The 14,736-nt window shown below is 43.9% G+C and overlaps 1 protein-coding gene across 5 annotated transcripts in view; it reads right to left on the reverse strand.

The window, feature by feature from the left end:
* Window positions 1-14,736, reverse strand: part of UIMC1 (ubiquitin interaction motif containing 1) — a 107,583-nt gene that overhangs the window by 67,312 nt on the left and 25,535 nt on the right. For all 5 annotated transcript variants that reach the window (XM_051844464.2, XM_070076435.1, XM_051844463.2 and 2 more), the window contains exon 3: window positions 13,456-13,540. In XM_051844464.2, coding sequence (XP_051700424.2) covers window positions 13,456-13,540 — 85 coding nt within the window. The remainder of the gene's footprint in view (window positions 1-13,455; window positions 13,541-14,736) is intronic.

A 14,736-nucleotide genomic window follows, 5' to 3' on the forward strand; every position in this document is an offset into this window, starting at 1 on the left:
TTATAAAAAAAAAAATGGAACTGTAGCATCAACAAACATAATGACTATAACGAATTACCACACAACAAATACGTCCCCAGTGCCCCATTCAACGCCTTGCACATAAATGGGAACACAACAGACACATGTTGAATGAATTTTAAAATTGAGCTGTTTGCCTTTGGGGTAGGAAATCATTTCAGATAATTCCCTGAGTCTATACAATCTAATTAAGAGTTGAGTTCCACTCAAGGAGTCTTTGATTTCACTCTTTCTATCAGAGGTCTGCACTGTAGGATGCTCAATGGATCCTGCCTTCCAAAAACTAATTTTTTTTTTTTTTTTTGACAGGCAGAGTGGAGAGTGAGAGAGAGACAGAGAGAAAGGTCTTCCTTTGCCGTTGGTTCACTCTCCAATGGCCGCCGCGGCTGGCGCGCTGCGGCCGGCGCACCGCGCTGATCCGGTGGCAGGAGCCAGGTACTTCTCCTGGTCTCCCATGGGGTGCAGGGCCCAAGCACTTGGGCCATCTTCCACTGCACTCCCAGGCCACAGCAGAGAGCTGGCCTGGAAGAGGGGCAACCGGGACAGAATCCGGCGCCCCGACCAGGACTAGAACCCAGTGTGCCGGCACCGCAAGGCGGAGGATTAGCCTAGTGAGCCACGGCACTGGCCCGTGACTGTAATATCTTTAATGCTGTCCCCTCGTTTATTCTTTATTTTTTTCTTATCCTTCTACTGAGAGGTTTATGGCACTTTATCTTTTCATAGAACCAGTTTTGAAATTTGTTTCTATTGTATGCTTACCTTTCATTGATTTCTGTTCCTCATACTTCCTCCTACATAGGTTGGGTTAATTTTACTTTTCATAGTCTAGCTTCTTAAGGTGGGAAGCTTGAATCATTGATTTTAAATGTTTTTTTTTTCTTTTCTCATGTGATTATATAAAGCTGTACATTTCCCTATAAATGCTTCTTTAGTTGTATCCCACAAAGTTTAATAGATTATATTTTTATTTCTTTTAAAGATTTATGTATTTATTTGAGAGGTAGAATTACAGACATAGGGAGGGAGAGATAGACAGGTCTTCCATCTGCTGGTTCACTCCCCAAATGGCAGCAACGGTCAGAGCTGGGCAGAGCCAAAGACAGGAGCGGGGTGCTGGGACCCAAGCAATTGGGTCATCTTCCACTGCTTTCCCAGGCCATTAGCTGGGAGCTAGATTGGAAGTGGAGCATCCAGGACTCAAACTGATGCCCATACGGGATTCTGGCACTGCAGGAACAGGCTTAACCTACTATGCCACTGCACCAGCCCCTATATTTTTGTTTCCATTAAGGTCATTTCAAATTCAGCTGGATACAAAAGTCTTTAAATTTTTTATTTATTTGAGAGGCTGAGACAGAGTGACAGAGCTCCCATCCACTGATTCACTACTCAAACGCTGGCAACAGCTGAGGCTAGTGCAGGCCAAGGGCAGGACCCTTGGCCCTAGGAACTCAATCTAGGTGTCCTCTCTAGGTGGCAGACATCCAACTACTTGAGCTATCATCTGCTGTGGCTCAGATAGCTGGAATCAGAAGGAAACTAGCAGATAGCTGGAATCAGAAGGAAAACCAGGACTTGAACTCATAAACTCAAATATGGGATGTGGACATTCAACTGGCATCTTAACTGCTACACCAAACTCTCCCCAAGGACGCATGTTTAATGCTTGGGTTTAATTGTAGGGATTGCTTACCCTAATTTATTTTGTGCTACTTTGATTCAGTCTTTTTCAATATATTCAGCATTTACATTTACATTTACATTTAGTCTAGCTTTCTTTTAGCACCTACTGAGCCAATGACCCCCTAGCTTCAGGGTGTTCAAATGCTTTAGCCCTTGGATCCCTCCTCCCCATCCTCTTTGCGTAGTTCATTTCTCTTCATCCTGTAGAACTCAGCTGGAATGTTATTTCCAAACTACAGCCTTCCTTAACCCTCCAGATAGCCACCGCCTGCAATGCCTGGATACTGGTTCAAGTCCCAGCTGTTCCACTTCTGATCCAGCTCTCTGCTATGGCATGGGAAAGCAGTAGAAGATGGCCCAAGTGCTTGGGCTCCTGCACTGACATAGAAGACGTGGAGGAAGCTCCTGGCTCCTGGCTTCGGATGGGCCTAGCTAGGCTTTGTGGTCATTTGGGGAGTGAACCAGTGGATGGAAGACATCTCTCTCTCTCTCTCTCTCTCCCCTGCTCTTCTGTGTAATCTTTCAAATAAATAATAAATAAATCTTTAAAAAAATTAAGTGATCACTCAATACCACTCAATACCAATGTGCTGGTATAATATAGTTCCATTAACTGTAACATCTGTCTACTCTTATGCCAAATGTTGACAGTGGGGGAGGTTAAGTATGTGTGGAGGCAATGATGTAAGCAGGCATATAGGACAAAACGGATTAATTTGTGAGCTGGAAGACCACGCCTTCACCACGTCCCCTGTGTGACCTCAACCCCCCAATCTGACCACACTTGTATGCCCACTTACCAAGCAGGCTACATGACTACTCCCCTTTGGAAGTGGATAAAAAACCTGGAAGATGTGGGCCTGGCCATTATTCTCCCTCCCTGCCCTGATGCCCTTGCTGCCCCGAGCCTTCAGGGCCGCCCACATTCTCTTCGCCTTCGCTTCACAGCTAGTGCTAAGCTGTCTGTGGCTGCTCATAACCACTCACTGCACACAGCTCTTGGCCTGCTCTCTGCTCAGTATTAACCCCAACTTAATTTCCAGACTTTTCCTTCTCCCTTAAAGCCCTCACTCTCCTATGCATTTCTCTTACTGAATAAAAAGCTTAAAAACTTACCATGCTGGCTGGTTTGTTTGAGCCAGTATTCAGGATTCTTCTCTGAACATGTGGCAAGAACCCACACAGCTTACTCATATGGAAATATTAATAGGCAAATTGGTATCAGCAAGTGGTATGTGGGAATACTATAGTACTTATAAAATTTTGCTGTGAACCTAAAACTTCTCTTAAAAAGTCTCTCTTCTCTTAGATTTTAAGTTAGCAGGGTAGTTGCTCAATAAATGCTACTTGTGTGTGTCATAAAAAGACTGTTACAGATTCAACTCAACCTCATTCAAAATCCCAGCATGCTTTCTTATAAAATTAAAAACTGGTTTTAAAATTCTCATGGAAAATTCTGAAACATGAATGAAATACAAAGGATCTACAGCAACCAATCAACATAATCAAAAACAAAGGTAGAGGGACCCACATTGTGGTGTAGTAAGCTAAGACACAACATATGCATTCCATACATCTACTTCCAATCCCCGCTCTCTGCTAATGCACATGGGAAAGCAGTCGGAGGTGGCTCAAGTACTTGGGCCCCTGCCCACCTGTGCAGGAGACCCAGATGGAGCTCCAGCCTCCTAGCTTCAGCCTGGACCAGTGTCAGCTGTTATAGCCACTTGGGGAGTAAACTAGCAGATGGAAAACCTCTCTCTCTCTATCACTCTGCTTTTCAATAAATAAATCTTTAAATAGACAAACAAAAAAAGGTAGATAAATTATTTGCCTGACATCAAAACTTGCTTGATTACTACAGTAATCAAGACTATACAGTAGTGACCTAAGTATCAACAAACAGATCACTGAAACAGAACAGAGTCAGGAACATTCATACAAATAATTTTCTACAAAGGTTTCAGGGAAATATCAAAACAGAGAGAAAAGTCTTTTTAATAAACATTCTAGAACAACTGGATTCCTGTATGGAAAAATAAACCTTGACCACTATCTCAAACCACACTTAAAAATTAATTTGGGTATACACCTAAACATAAGAAATGAAGCAAAGTACCTTCCAAAAAAAGAATATCTACCTAGGGATAGGCAAAAAGATTTCTTAGACAAAAATTAAAAAAACAGAATTTTAAAACTTCCATTGTCAACAAAGGACATTACTAAGAAAACAAATAAGTAAACTACAGACTGGGAGACTGGGAGAAAATATTTGCAAAACTACCATAAACAACTCATAATTTAATAATAATCACATCTTTAAAAAAAAAAAAAAAGTTGGCTAAAGATCTGAATAGCTGCCTAACGAAGCAAAGTATGCAAATAGCCAATAAGAACATGAAAAGAGTGCTCATTAGCCATCAAAGAAATACAAATTAAAACCAGAATGAGGGATGAGTTTTTAGCCATTGGTTAAGATGCTTGCATCATTGGGGCCAGCACTGTGGCATAGCTGCATAGAGAACTGCATTCTCAACAATGAACTTCTGCTACACACAACAAGGACAATTTCACAATCATTATGCTAGGCAGCTTGGCATGCCATGCTAGAGATAAGGAAGGAATCTATGAGTGGGAGTACCTCAGAACACAAATCAATAGTCCAGAGAGCCCACAGTAGGAAATGGCCTAGCATGGTGTATTGGAATCCAAGTGAGATAAGGAGGGTATCCAAACAGGTAAAGAGGCCAGCGCTGTAGCACAGAGGGTTAATGCCTTGGCCTGAAGCACTGGCACCCCATGTGGGTGCCCGTTCGAGACCCGGCTGCTCCACTTCAGATCCAGCTCTCCACTATGGCCTAGGAAAGCAGAAGATAGCCCAGGTCCTTGGGCCCCAGCACCCATGTGGGAGACCCAGAAGAAGCTCCTGGCTTCAGATAAGCCTAGCTCCGGCTGTTACAGCCATTTGGGGGAGTGAACCAGTGGATTGAAGAACTCTCTGTCTCTCCCTCTCTTGTAACTCTGCCTCTCAAATGAAAAAATAAATCTTTAAAAAAAATTTTTTTAAAGGGTGATTATAACCAATTATAACCCACTGACTAAAACAAAGAAAACTATGAGTCTACACAGGTATAAACAAGTTAATTAAAGTGGGTAAAGCTGCCAGTATTACATATGGACACAGGTTCGAGTCCCAGCTGCTCCACTTCCAATCCAACTCCCTGCTAATGGCCTTGGAAAGCAACAGACAATGGCCCAAGTGTTTCAGTCCCTGCACCCACGTGGGAGACCCGGAAGAAGCTCCTGGCTCCTGGCTTTGGATTGGCCCAGCTCTGGGCATTGCAGCCATCTGGGGAGTGAACCAGCGGATGGGAAATCTTGCTAGCTCGCTCTTGCGCGCGCTCTCTCTCTCTCTCTCTGTAACTCTTTCAAATAAATAAATAAATCTTTGTTAAAAAAACTAATGACAAATGGTTTACACAGTTTCAGAGTATCTTCTTACAAAGCACTAATTACAAAAAAAAAAGGAGCTTTGCAGTAAAAAAGGCCTACAGAAAGCACCTTTATGATGTTAATCACAGTGAACACCACCTAAGACAACTGAAATCATGCACCATGATAGAAAATAATAAAAAAGACACCAGCATCAGTTTTTGAAATTCCTGCCAAAGATCATGTTCCAAATTAGATAATAAAACAGCAAAACAATTAAGGATCATCTTATAAGATAACCAGCTTGGGGCCGGTGCCTGTGGCACTGGCATTGCATATGGGCGCTGGTTCAATTCCCTGATGCTCCTTTTCCAATCCAGCTCCCTGCTTTTGGCCTGGAAGCAGTGGAAGATGGCTCAAGTGCTTAGGCCACTGCACCTGGCTCCTGGCTCCGGATCAGCTCAGCTCTGGCTGTTGCTGTCATTTGGGAAGTGAACCAATGGATGGAAGAACTATCTCTCTATATATATAACTCTACCTTTCAAATAAATAATTAAAAAAAAAAAAAGATAACCAGCCTATAATCTTCAAAAGTCAAGGTCATAAAGGTCCAGGAATGACTAAGGAAGTGTTCAAAATGAAGGAGACTAAAGAGAAATAAAACATGATTTATTTTTTAAGCTTAACTTATTTATTTGAAAGGTAGTTATACAGAGAGAAGGAGAGACAGAGAGATATCTTCTATCCACTGATTCACTCCACCAAATTGCCAAAATGACCAAGGCTGGGCCAGGCCAAAACTATGAGGCAGGAGCTTCATTAGGGTCTCCATGGGAGTGCAGGGGCCCAAGTACTTGGGCCATTTTCCGCTACTTTCCCAGGCACATTAGCAGAGAGCTGGATCAGAGTGGAGCAGCAGGGACTTCAACACATATCCATAGGGGATGAAAGCATCACTGGTGGAGGCTTAAATCGCTACACCATGATACCAGCCCCAACATGACTGCTATAAAAGACAACTGGTTTAAAAAAAAAAAAAAAAAAAAAAAAAAGACGGGGCCAGCACTGTGGCGCAGCGGGTCAAAGCCCTGGCCTGAAGCACTGGCATCCCATATGGGCACAGGTTCTAGTCCCAGCTGCTCTTCTTCCAGTCCAGCTCTCTGCTGTGGCCTGGGAAAGCGGTAGATGGCCGAGGTCCTTGGGCCCTGCATCCACATGGGAGACCTGGAGGAAGCTCCTAGCTCCAGATCAGCGCAGCTCCGGCCATTGTAGTCATCTGGAGAGTGAATCAGTGCATGGAGGACCTCTCTCTCTGTCTCTACCTCTCTCTGTAACTCTTTCAAATAAATAAAATAAATCTTAAAAAAAAAAAAAAGACAACTGGTAAAAGTTAAACTGAGTAAGCCTTTATTATAATTAAGTAGGAAAACATCCTCCTTTACAGACATACACATTGATCTTACATAGAGGGGGAAGAAAGACACTTATATGCAAAGAAATCAAACACAAAAAATTATTATATATGAAGCCTCACAACAGGTCATCAAATTAGTGATGGAAGGGTTGCTCTATGGGATGACCTGCTGTGAGGGCCAGTCCCAGCAGGTCCAACAAAGAGATCATCAGAAATCCAGAAAAAGAAAATGGAAAAATGACAGAAAATGAAAAGGAAGAAATTACAATGAAATAGTACCACAAAGTCCAAGAACTGAAGAGGGACAAACATTTGACCTAGCAGTAACACACCCACATCAAACATAAGAGTGTTTCTGTTCTTTTTTTCTTTTTTCTTCATACTATTCAGTGAACCCACTACTTAGTATAGGGTTAATCTTATAAAATTAACTGAAAACTGACCTTTGCAAAAAGTAAGAATGGGAAAGGGAGAGGGAGAGGGAAGAGGTAGATGAGTGGGAGCATGGGTGGGAGGGAGGTAGGAGGGGAAGAATCACCATGCTCCCAAATTTGTATACATTAAATGCATGAAATTTGTATTCCTTAAATAAAAATTTCAAAAAACTTAAAAAAAAAAAAAAAAAAGGAGTGTCTGGGTTTAATACTTGGCTCCTTTCCTGACTCCAGCTTCCTGCTAATGTAGACCCTGGGAGGCAGCAGTAATGGCTCAAGTGACTGCACTTCTGCCACCATGAGAGACCTGGATTGAGCTCTCAGATCCAGCCTTCAGTCCCAGCTGAGGGGCCACTACAAATGTGTGGAGTTAACCAGCAGATAGGAATATCTTGCTTGTATGTACTCTATCTCTCTCTCCTGTGTGTGTGTGTGTGTGTGTGTGTGTGTGACTCTTGAATAAATAGAATTTATTCATTAAAATAAGAATTCAAAGAAGTAAGTATCTAGGTTAAGAGATTCACTAAATGCCCAATGGAATAAATGACAAAAGGTACATATCATAGAATATCATTATGAACATTCAAAACTCTGAAACTCTCAGAATAAACAAACTATTAACCTCCAGCTAACAAAAGATAATTTTTTAAAAAATTTCTCAACAGCAACATTGGAAACAAGGAAACAACAGAGCATTACTTTCAGACTCTGAAGAAAATCCTGGAGATTCAAAACATAATTTTTATTCAAGTAAATGACTTATCAAATGTAAAGATAAAAGACACTTTCATTCATGTAAGGACTCAAAAATTACCTCCCCATTATCCTTACTCAGGATGCAACTAAAGGATGCAGTCCACTAAAATAAAATCATAAACCTGGAACGTATGATACGGATAAGGGAAACAAAATGTTCAGGAAGACAGGTTAAGGTAAAGTCCAGGATTCAATTAGTAGAACCAATGGTGCATTAATAGGCCGGCGCCGCGGCTCACTAGGCTAATCCTCCGCCTAGCGGCGCCGGCACACCGGGTTCTAGTCCCGGTCGGGGCGCCGGATTCTGTCCCGGTTGCCCCTCTTCCAGGCCAGCCCTCTGCTGTGGCCAGGGAGTGCAGTGGAGGATGGCCCAGGTGCTTGGGCCCTGCACCCCATGGGAGACCAGGAAAAGCACCTGGCTCCTGGCTCCTGCCATCGGATCAGCGCGGTGCGCCGGCCGCAGCGCGCCGGCCGCGGCGGCCATTGGAGGGTGAACCAACGGCAAAGGAAGACCTTTCTCTCTGTCTCTCTCTCTCGCTGTCCACTCTGCCTGTCAAAAAAAAAAAAAAAAAAAAAGAACCAATGGTGCATTAATAAACAACATTCTCAATGCTCTAAGTTGAGAATCATGAAACAAGTTTACTGCTGCTTTAGACTCAAACAATAAACAATCACTTTCAGTTTCCAAGCATAAGAGATTAAGCAGTTCCAACTGGAACAGAAAGACTCAAGAGTCCACAGTGGGAACTTGAATTGTGGCATATCATATAAAGCTGCCATCTGTTTGAAGGGCGCACAAGAGAAATCAATTTTAATTTATCTATTTTATTTGAAAGGCAGAATTTCAGAGAGGCAGAAGCAGAGATATAGAGGTCTTCCATCCACTGGTTCACTCCCCAAATGGCCTCAACGGCCATAGCAGGACCAATCCAAAATCAGGAGACAGGAGCTTCTTCTGGGTCTCCTACGCAAGTGCAGGGGCCCAAGCACCTGGGATGTCTTCTGCTGCTTTCCTAGGCTCGTTAACAGGGAACTGGACAGAAAGAGGAGCAGCCGAGACTTGAACCAGTGCCCATATTGGATGCCAGCACTGCAGGTGGCACTGCAGGCCAGGGGTTTCTGCTATATCACAGCTACAGCCCTGATACCATCTTTTAAGAAAAAATCCCATAGGATAAGGTCAGCCCAGATTTTTATTTGTTCTTATCTTGACCATATGCAAATCCTTCTAAACCTTCTGCTTATATAAGTTAAAAATACAATTACGCCAGCCGGCGCTGTGGCTCACTAGGCTAACCCTCCGCCTGCGGCGCCGGCACACTGGGTTCTAGTCCCAGTCGGGGCGCCAGATTCTGTCCTGGTTGCTCCTCTTCCAGGCCAGCTCTCTGCTGTGGCCAGGGAGTGCAGTGGAGGATGGCCCAAGTGCTTGGGTCCTGCACCCACATGGGAGACCAGGAGAAGCACCTGGCTCCTGGCTTCGGATTAGCGTGGTGTGCCGGCTGCAGCATGTAGGCCGTGGCCACTTGGGGAGTGAACCAATGGAAAAAGGAAGACCTTTCTCTCTGTCTCTCTCTCTTGCTGAGCACTCTGCCTGTCAAAAAAAAAAAAAAAGGAACAAAACAAAAAAAACTATACTGAATGAACAAATAACCACTTCCCCTAAGGCAATAGAGGATTAAATTCTTGGAGCTTCTAGTTACATTTTAATCAGACTTGTTTCTGTTTAAATACAACTTTCGGGGCAGGCGATTGGCTGGCTAGGGTATCAGCATCCTATATCAGAGTGCCTGGGTCCAAGTCTCAGCTCCATTCTGACTCTAGCTTCCTGCTAATGTGCATCATGAGAAGCAGCAGGTGCTGTCACCTGGGCTGGTGTCACCCACATGACAGATTAAGTTTCTGGCTCCCAACTTCAGCCTGGCCCAACCCCAGCCATTACAGGCATTTGGGGAGTGAACCAGCAGATGGAAGATCTCTCTCTGTCTGTCCCTTTCTCTCAGTAACTCTGCCTTTCAAATAAATAAATCTTGAAAAATAAATAAATAAATAAATTTTTTTTGACAGGCAGAGTTAGACAGTGAGAGAGACAGACAGAGAGAAAGGTCTTCCTTTTGCCGTTGGTTCACCCTCCAATGGCCGCCACAGCTGGCAAGCTGCGGCCGGCGCACCACGCTGATCCGAAGCCAGGAGCCAGGTGCTTCTCCTGGTCTCCCATGGGGTGCAGGGCCCAAGCACCCGGACCATCCTCCACTGCACTCCCAGGCCACAGCTGAGAGCTGGCCTGGAAGAGGAGCGGCCGGGACTAGAACCTGTTGTCCCAGCGCCACAGGCGGAGGATTAGCCAAGTGAGCCGCAGCGCCGGCCAAGAAAGCCTCTCTTTTACAGACCCTCAGGAGGAAAAGATCAACTACTGACAGGAAAGCAAGGAAGCCCACAATAATCTTTATCTCCCATACTGAACAAAAGCCTTAAAATGTTGGAAGAAGGGCAATAAAATCTAATGTTCCTAGGCCACGGGTGAAGTCACACTGCAGCTGGGGAATGAAAATATAAAAATAATTCTTTAACTCTGGGGAACAGAACAGGAAACTGTCCAAGCCCAAATCATCAGAGAACCTACACCAACAAGGAATAGGAAAAATCAATGTGAAGTCTCAAACTCCTAGACTCAAGGATACAGTGAATATTTCAGATGGAACAGCAAAGAAGTCCTATCCTGCACCCACTCATAAAATCAGACTATCAAGTATCAAGAGAGAAATACACCAGTCTACTGTATAAAAGCTGTCCTGTGGCAGAGTGGATTAAGCTGCAGCCTGCAGTGCCCGCATCCCATATAGGAGCTGGTTTGAGTCCTAGCTGCTCCACTTCCGATCTAGCTCCCTGCTAATGTGCCTGGGAAAGCAGATGAAGATGGCCCAAGTGCTTGGGTTCCTCCCACCCATATGGGAGAAGTAGATGAAGCTCCTGTCTCCTGGTTTTAGCCTGGACCAACTCTGGTCACTGCTATTTGGAGAGTAAAGCATCAGATGGAAGATCTCTTTCACTCTGCCTCTCAACTCTGCTTTCAAATACATAAATCTTTAAAAAAAAAGAAAAGAAAAGAAAGAAAGGGAAAAAAGGGAAGCACTAACTTCTGAGAGACAGAGAGATCTTCCATTCACTAGTTCATTCCCCAAGATGGTCACATTGGACAAAGAGGCCAAGGTACAAAGGCCCAAGTACTTGGACTACCTTCTGGGTTTTCCCAGGTGGATTAGCAGCGAGCTAGATCAGAAGAGCAACCAGGACTCAAACCAGCATCCATAAGGGATGTCTGCATCTCAGGCATTTAGCTTAACCTGCTACGCCACAATTCCAGTTGCTCAAATAAATTTTTTTAAATTTTTAGTACTGTTGAAAAAAAATCTTGAAATCCACATTTCAAAATGGTCATCAAAATGTCCACAGAAAATGAGGAGCATGAAAAAACTATGCATAGATTTCAAACATTATTTCACACACACAAAAAAACCCATTCTAGTTTCCACAAACTTTTTAAAGTACCCAAGAGAAATGAAAATGTATCCCTGCACAAAAACTTACACACAAATTTTCATAGCTACACTAATCCTAACAGCCAAAAAAACAGAAGCAATACAAATATCCATCAAATGATAAATGAATAAACAAAACGAGGTACAGCAATATTTACTTGATAATAAAGAACAAATGCTGATGCATACTAAACCATGATGAACCTGAAAAAATGCTACATAAAAAAAACCCAGCCATAAAAGACCATAAATTATGATTCCACTTATGTGGAATGTCTAAATAGATAAATCTAGAAAGAAAAAAATTCTATAGAAAATATAATAGTATGGGGCTAGCATTGTAGCATAGCAGGTAAGGTGGTGCCGGCATCCCATGTGAGTGCTGGTTTTGAGTTCCAGCTGCTCTACTTCCAATCCAGCTCTCTGCCTTGGCCTGGGAAAGTAGCGGAAGACAACCCCAAGTCCTTGGGCCCTGCACCCACATGGGACACCCAGAAGAAGCTCCTGGCTCCTGATCAGTGCAGTTCCAGCTGTTGCATCCATTTGGGGAGTAAATCAGCAGATGGAAGACCTCTCTTTCTCTTTCTCTGACTCTGCCTCTCTGTAACTCTGCCTTTCAAATAAATAAATAAATCTTAAAAACTAAGAAAAACCATAAAACCCACAAAAAACTCTCTTTAAAAAAAAAAAAAGGTAGGGGCTAGCACTATGGCGCAGCAGGTTAATCCTCCACCTGCGGCACCGGCATCCCTTATAGCGCCGGTTCTAAGTCCCGGCTGTTCCTCTTCCAATCCAGCTCTCTGCTATGGCCTAGCAGAGCAGTGGAAAATGGCCCAAGTCCTTGGGCCCCTGCACCCCCGTGGGAGACCGGGAAGAAGCTCCTGGCTTCGGATTGGTGCAGCTCCAGCCATTGCAGCCAATTGCGTAGTGAACCAGGGGATGGAAACCTCTCTTTCTTTCTCTCTCTCTCTCTGACTCTCCTTCTCTCTCTGTGTTAACTCTGATGTTCAAGTAAATAAGTAAATCTTAAAAAAAAAAAAAGACTCCTGCAAAAATATAATGAATAACATCATAATTGAAAAACACAGACAGAAGTGAATGAAAAACTTCCAACAAAGAATTCTTTCTTTCTTTCTTTTAAGGATTTATTTATTTATTTGAGAGGTAGAGTTATAGACAGTGAGAGGGAGAGACAGAGAGAAAGGTCTTCGTTCCATTGCTTCACTCCCCAAATGGTCACAGCACTTCAGGCAGAGGATTAACTTAGTGCGCCACAGAGCCAGCCCTTCTTTCTTTCTTACTTTCCTTCTCTTTTTCTTTCTTTCTCTCTCTCTCTTTTTTTTTTTTTTTTTTTTTTTTTTTTTTTTGACAGGCAGAGTGCTCAGCAAGAGAGAGAGACAGAGAGAAAGGTCTTCCTTTGCCGTTGGTTCACTCTCCAATGGCCGCCGCGGCCGGCGTGCTGCGGCCGGCGCACCGCGTCGATCCGATGGCAGGAACCAGGTGCTTCTCCTGGTCTCCCATGGGGTGCAGGGCCCAAGCACTTGGGCCATCCTCCACTGCACTCCCTGGCCACAGCAGAGAGCTGGCCTGGAAGAGAGGCAACCGGGACCGAATCCGGCGCCCCGACCGGGACTAGAACCCGGTGTGCCGGCGCCACAAGGCGGAGGATTAGCCTAGTGAGCTGCAGCGCCGGCCTCTCTTTCTCTTTCTTTCTTTCCTTCCCCCTCCCCATTAAGGATGCCTGTGTTCCAGGTGGCAACTTAACCTACTAGCAACAATGGAAGCCCCAAGCAAAGGATTCTAATCACAAAAATAGTCATAGGTACCATTATTTGAGCCTCTTCTAAGTGAGTTTCTAGTGAATGTTTATCTGCATTTTGTTGATGAGGAAAGAGAGAAAAGCTAAAAACAGTAACTTGCCTAAAATTCATACAACAAGCGATAAAGTGAACATCCAAGCCCAATGTGTCTATGAAAGTCGCACTTTGAATTTCAACACTCTGTCTCTAACAAGTCAATTGTATAAACTGTGGGTAATTCTATAAGCAACTCCTAAAATTTTAAGACTCCAGGATAAACAGGAAGCACACATCTCCTTATTTGAAGAACTCATAATAAAAAAGTGTCAATCCTATGAAAATTCCAAACCATTTTCAACATAAATATGAAAACTTACGTGTAATTTTTCTTTTAGCCAGACGCTTTGCTCTGTTCGACTGTTTTGTCTTTGTTTTCTGTAATCCATTCTCCTCCTTTGGCTCCTAATACAAAACAAGAAATATGATCAGAGTGGTTGACATTAAAAGTAGAAGGCCAGCGCCGTGGCTCAATAGGCCTTGCGGCGCCGGCACACCGGGCTCTAGTCCCGGTCAGGGTGCCGGATTCTGTCCCGGTTGCCCCTCTTCCAGGCCAGCTCTCTGCTGTGGCCCGGGAGTGCAGTGGAGGATGGCCCAAGTGCTTGGGCCCTGCACCCCATGGGAGACCAGGATAAATACCTGGCTCCTGCCTTCGGATCAGCGCGGTGCGCCGGCTGCGGCGGCCATTGGAGGGTGAACCAACGGCAAAGGAAGACCTCTCTCTCTCTCTCTCTCATTGTCTACTCTGCCTGTCAAAAAAAAAAAAAAAAAAAGTAGTAGTTTTCTGTATCTCTTACCTACATCATGGCTAATAGAGCCCTCTGAAGAATGAATGATTGTGGTAAACCTGCACATAAACCATCAGAAGATCCTTTGCAGTATAAAAATGAAACTATGTAAGATCAAGAATGAAGAAAAACCATAAAAATTAAGATTTGTAATATACTGGAACAGTAATTGCCATATGAACAGTTATGTAAAAACCAGCCTAATTCCAAAGCATCCACACACGATCACAAATATTTGCTTCAAGATTTAAAATCCAAAAATAATGTTTAAATTTAGTGTATAGTAATTTATTTTAAATCACCCTATGTCCTACTAGGTAGTGAATAGAAAGAAAAAGGATAAATGAAAAACTCTATGAAAACAAAAAGAGGCTGGTGCCGCGGTTTTTTAGGCTAATCCTCCACCTGCTGCGCCAGCACCCCAGGTTCTAGTCCCAGTTGGGGCTCCAGATTCTGTCCCGGTTGCTCCTCCTCCAGTCTAGCTCTCTGCTGTGGCCCGGGAAGGCAGAGGATGGCCCAAGTGCTTGGGACCTGCACCCATATGGGAGACCAGGAGGAAGCACCTGTCTCCTGGCTTCGGATCGGCGCAGCATGCCGGCTGCAACACACCAGCCGTAGAGGCCACTTGGAGGGTGAACCAACAGAAAAAGGAAGACCTTTCTCTCTGTCTCTCACTGTCTAACTCTGCCTGTCAGAAAAAAAAAAAGAATCAAACACACCACTCCCACCTCACTTCAAAATGTAATCAGGAGCACTGAAGAAAAGACATCCCCAAAAAAATCAGGAAAGAAAAAAAAAATGGCTGAAATAGAT

This window comes from Oryctolagus cuniculus, chromosome 6, assembly GCF_964237555.1.
Source record: "Oryctolagus cuniculus chromosome 6, mOryCun1.1, whole genome shotgun sequence".
In the NCBI taxonomy this organism is placed as follows: Eukaryota; Metazoa; Chordata; class Mammalia; order Lagomorpha; family Leporidae; genus Oryctolagus; species Oryctolagus cuniculus.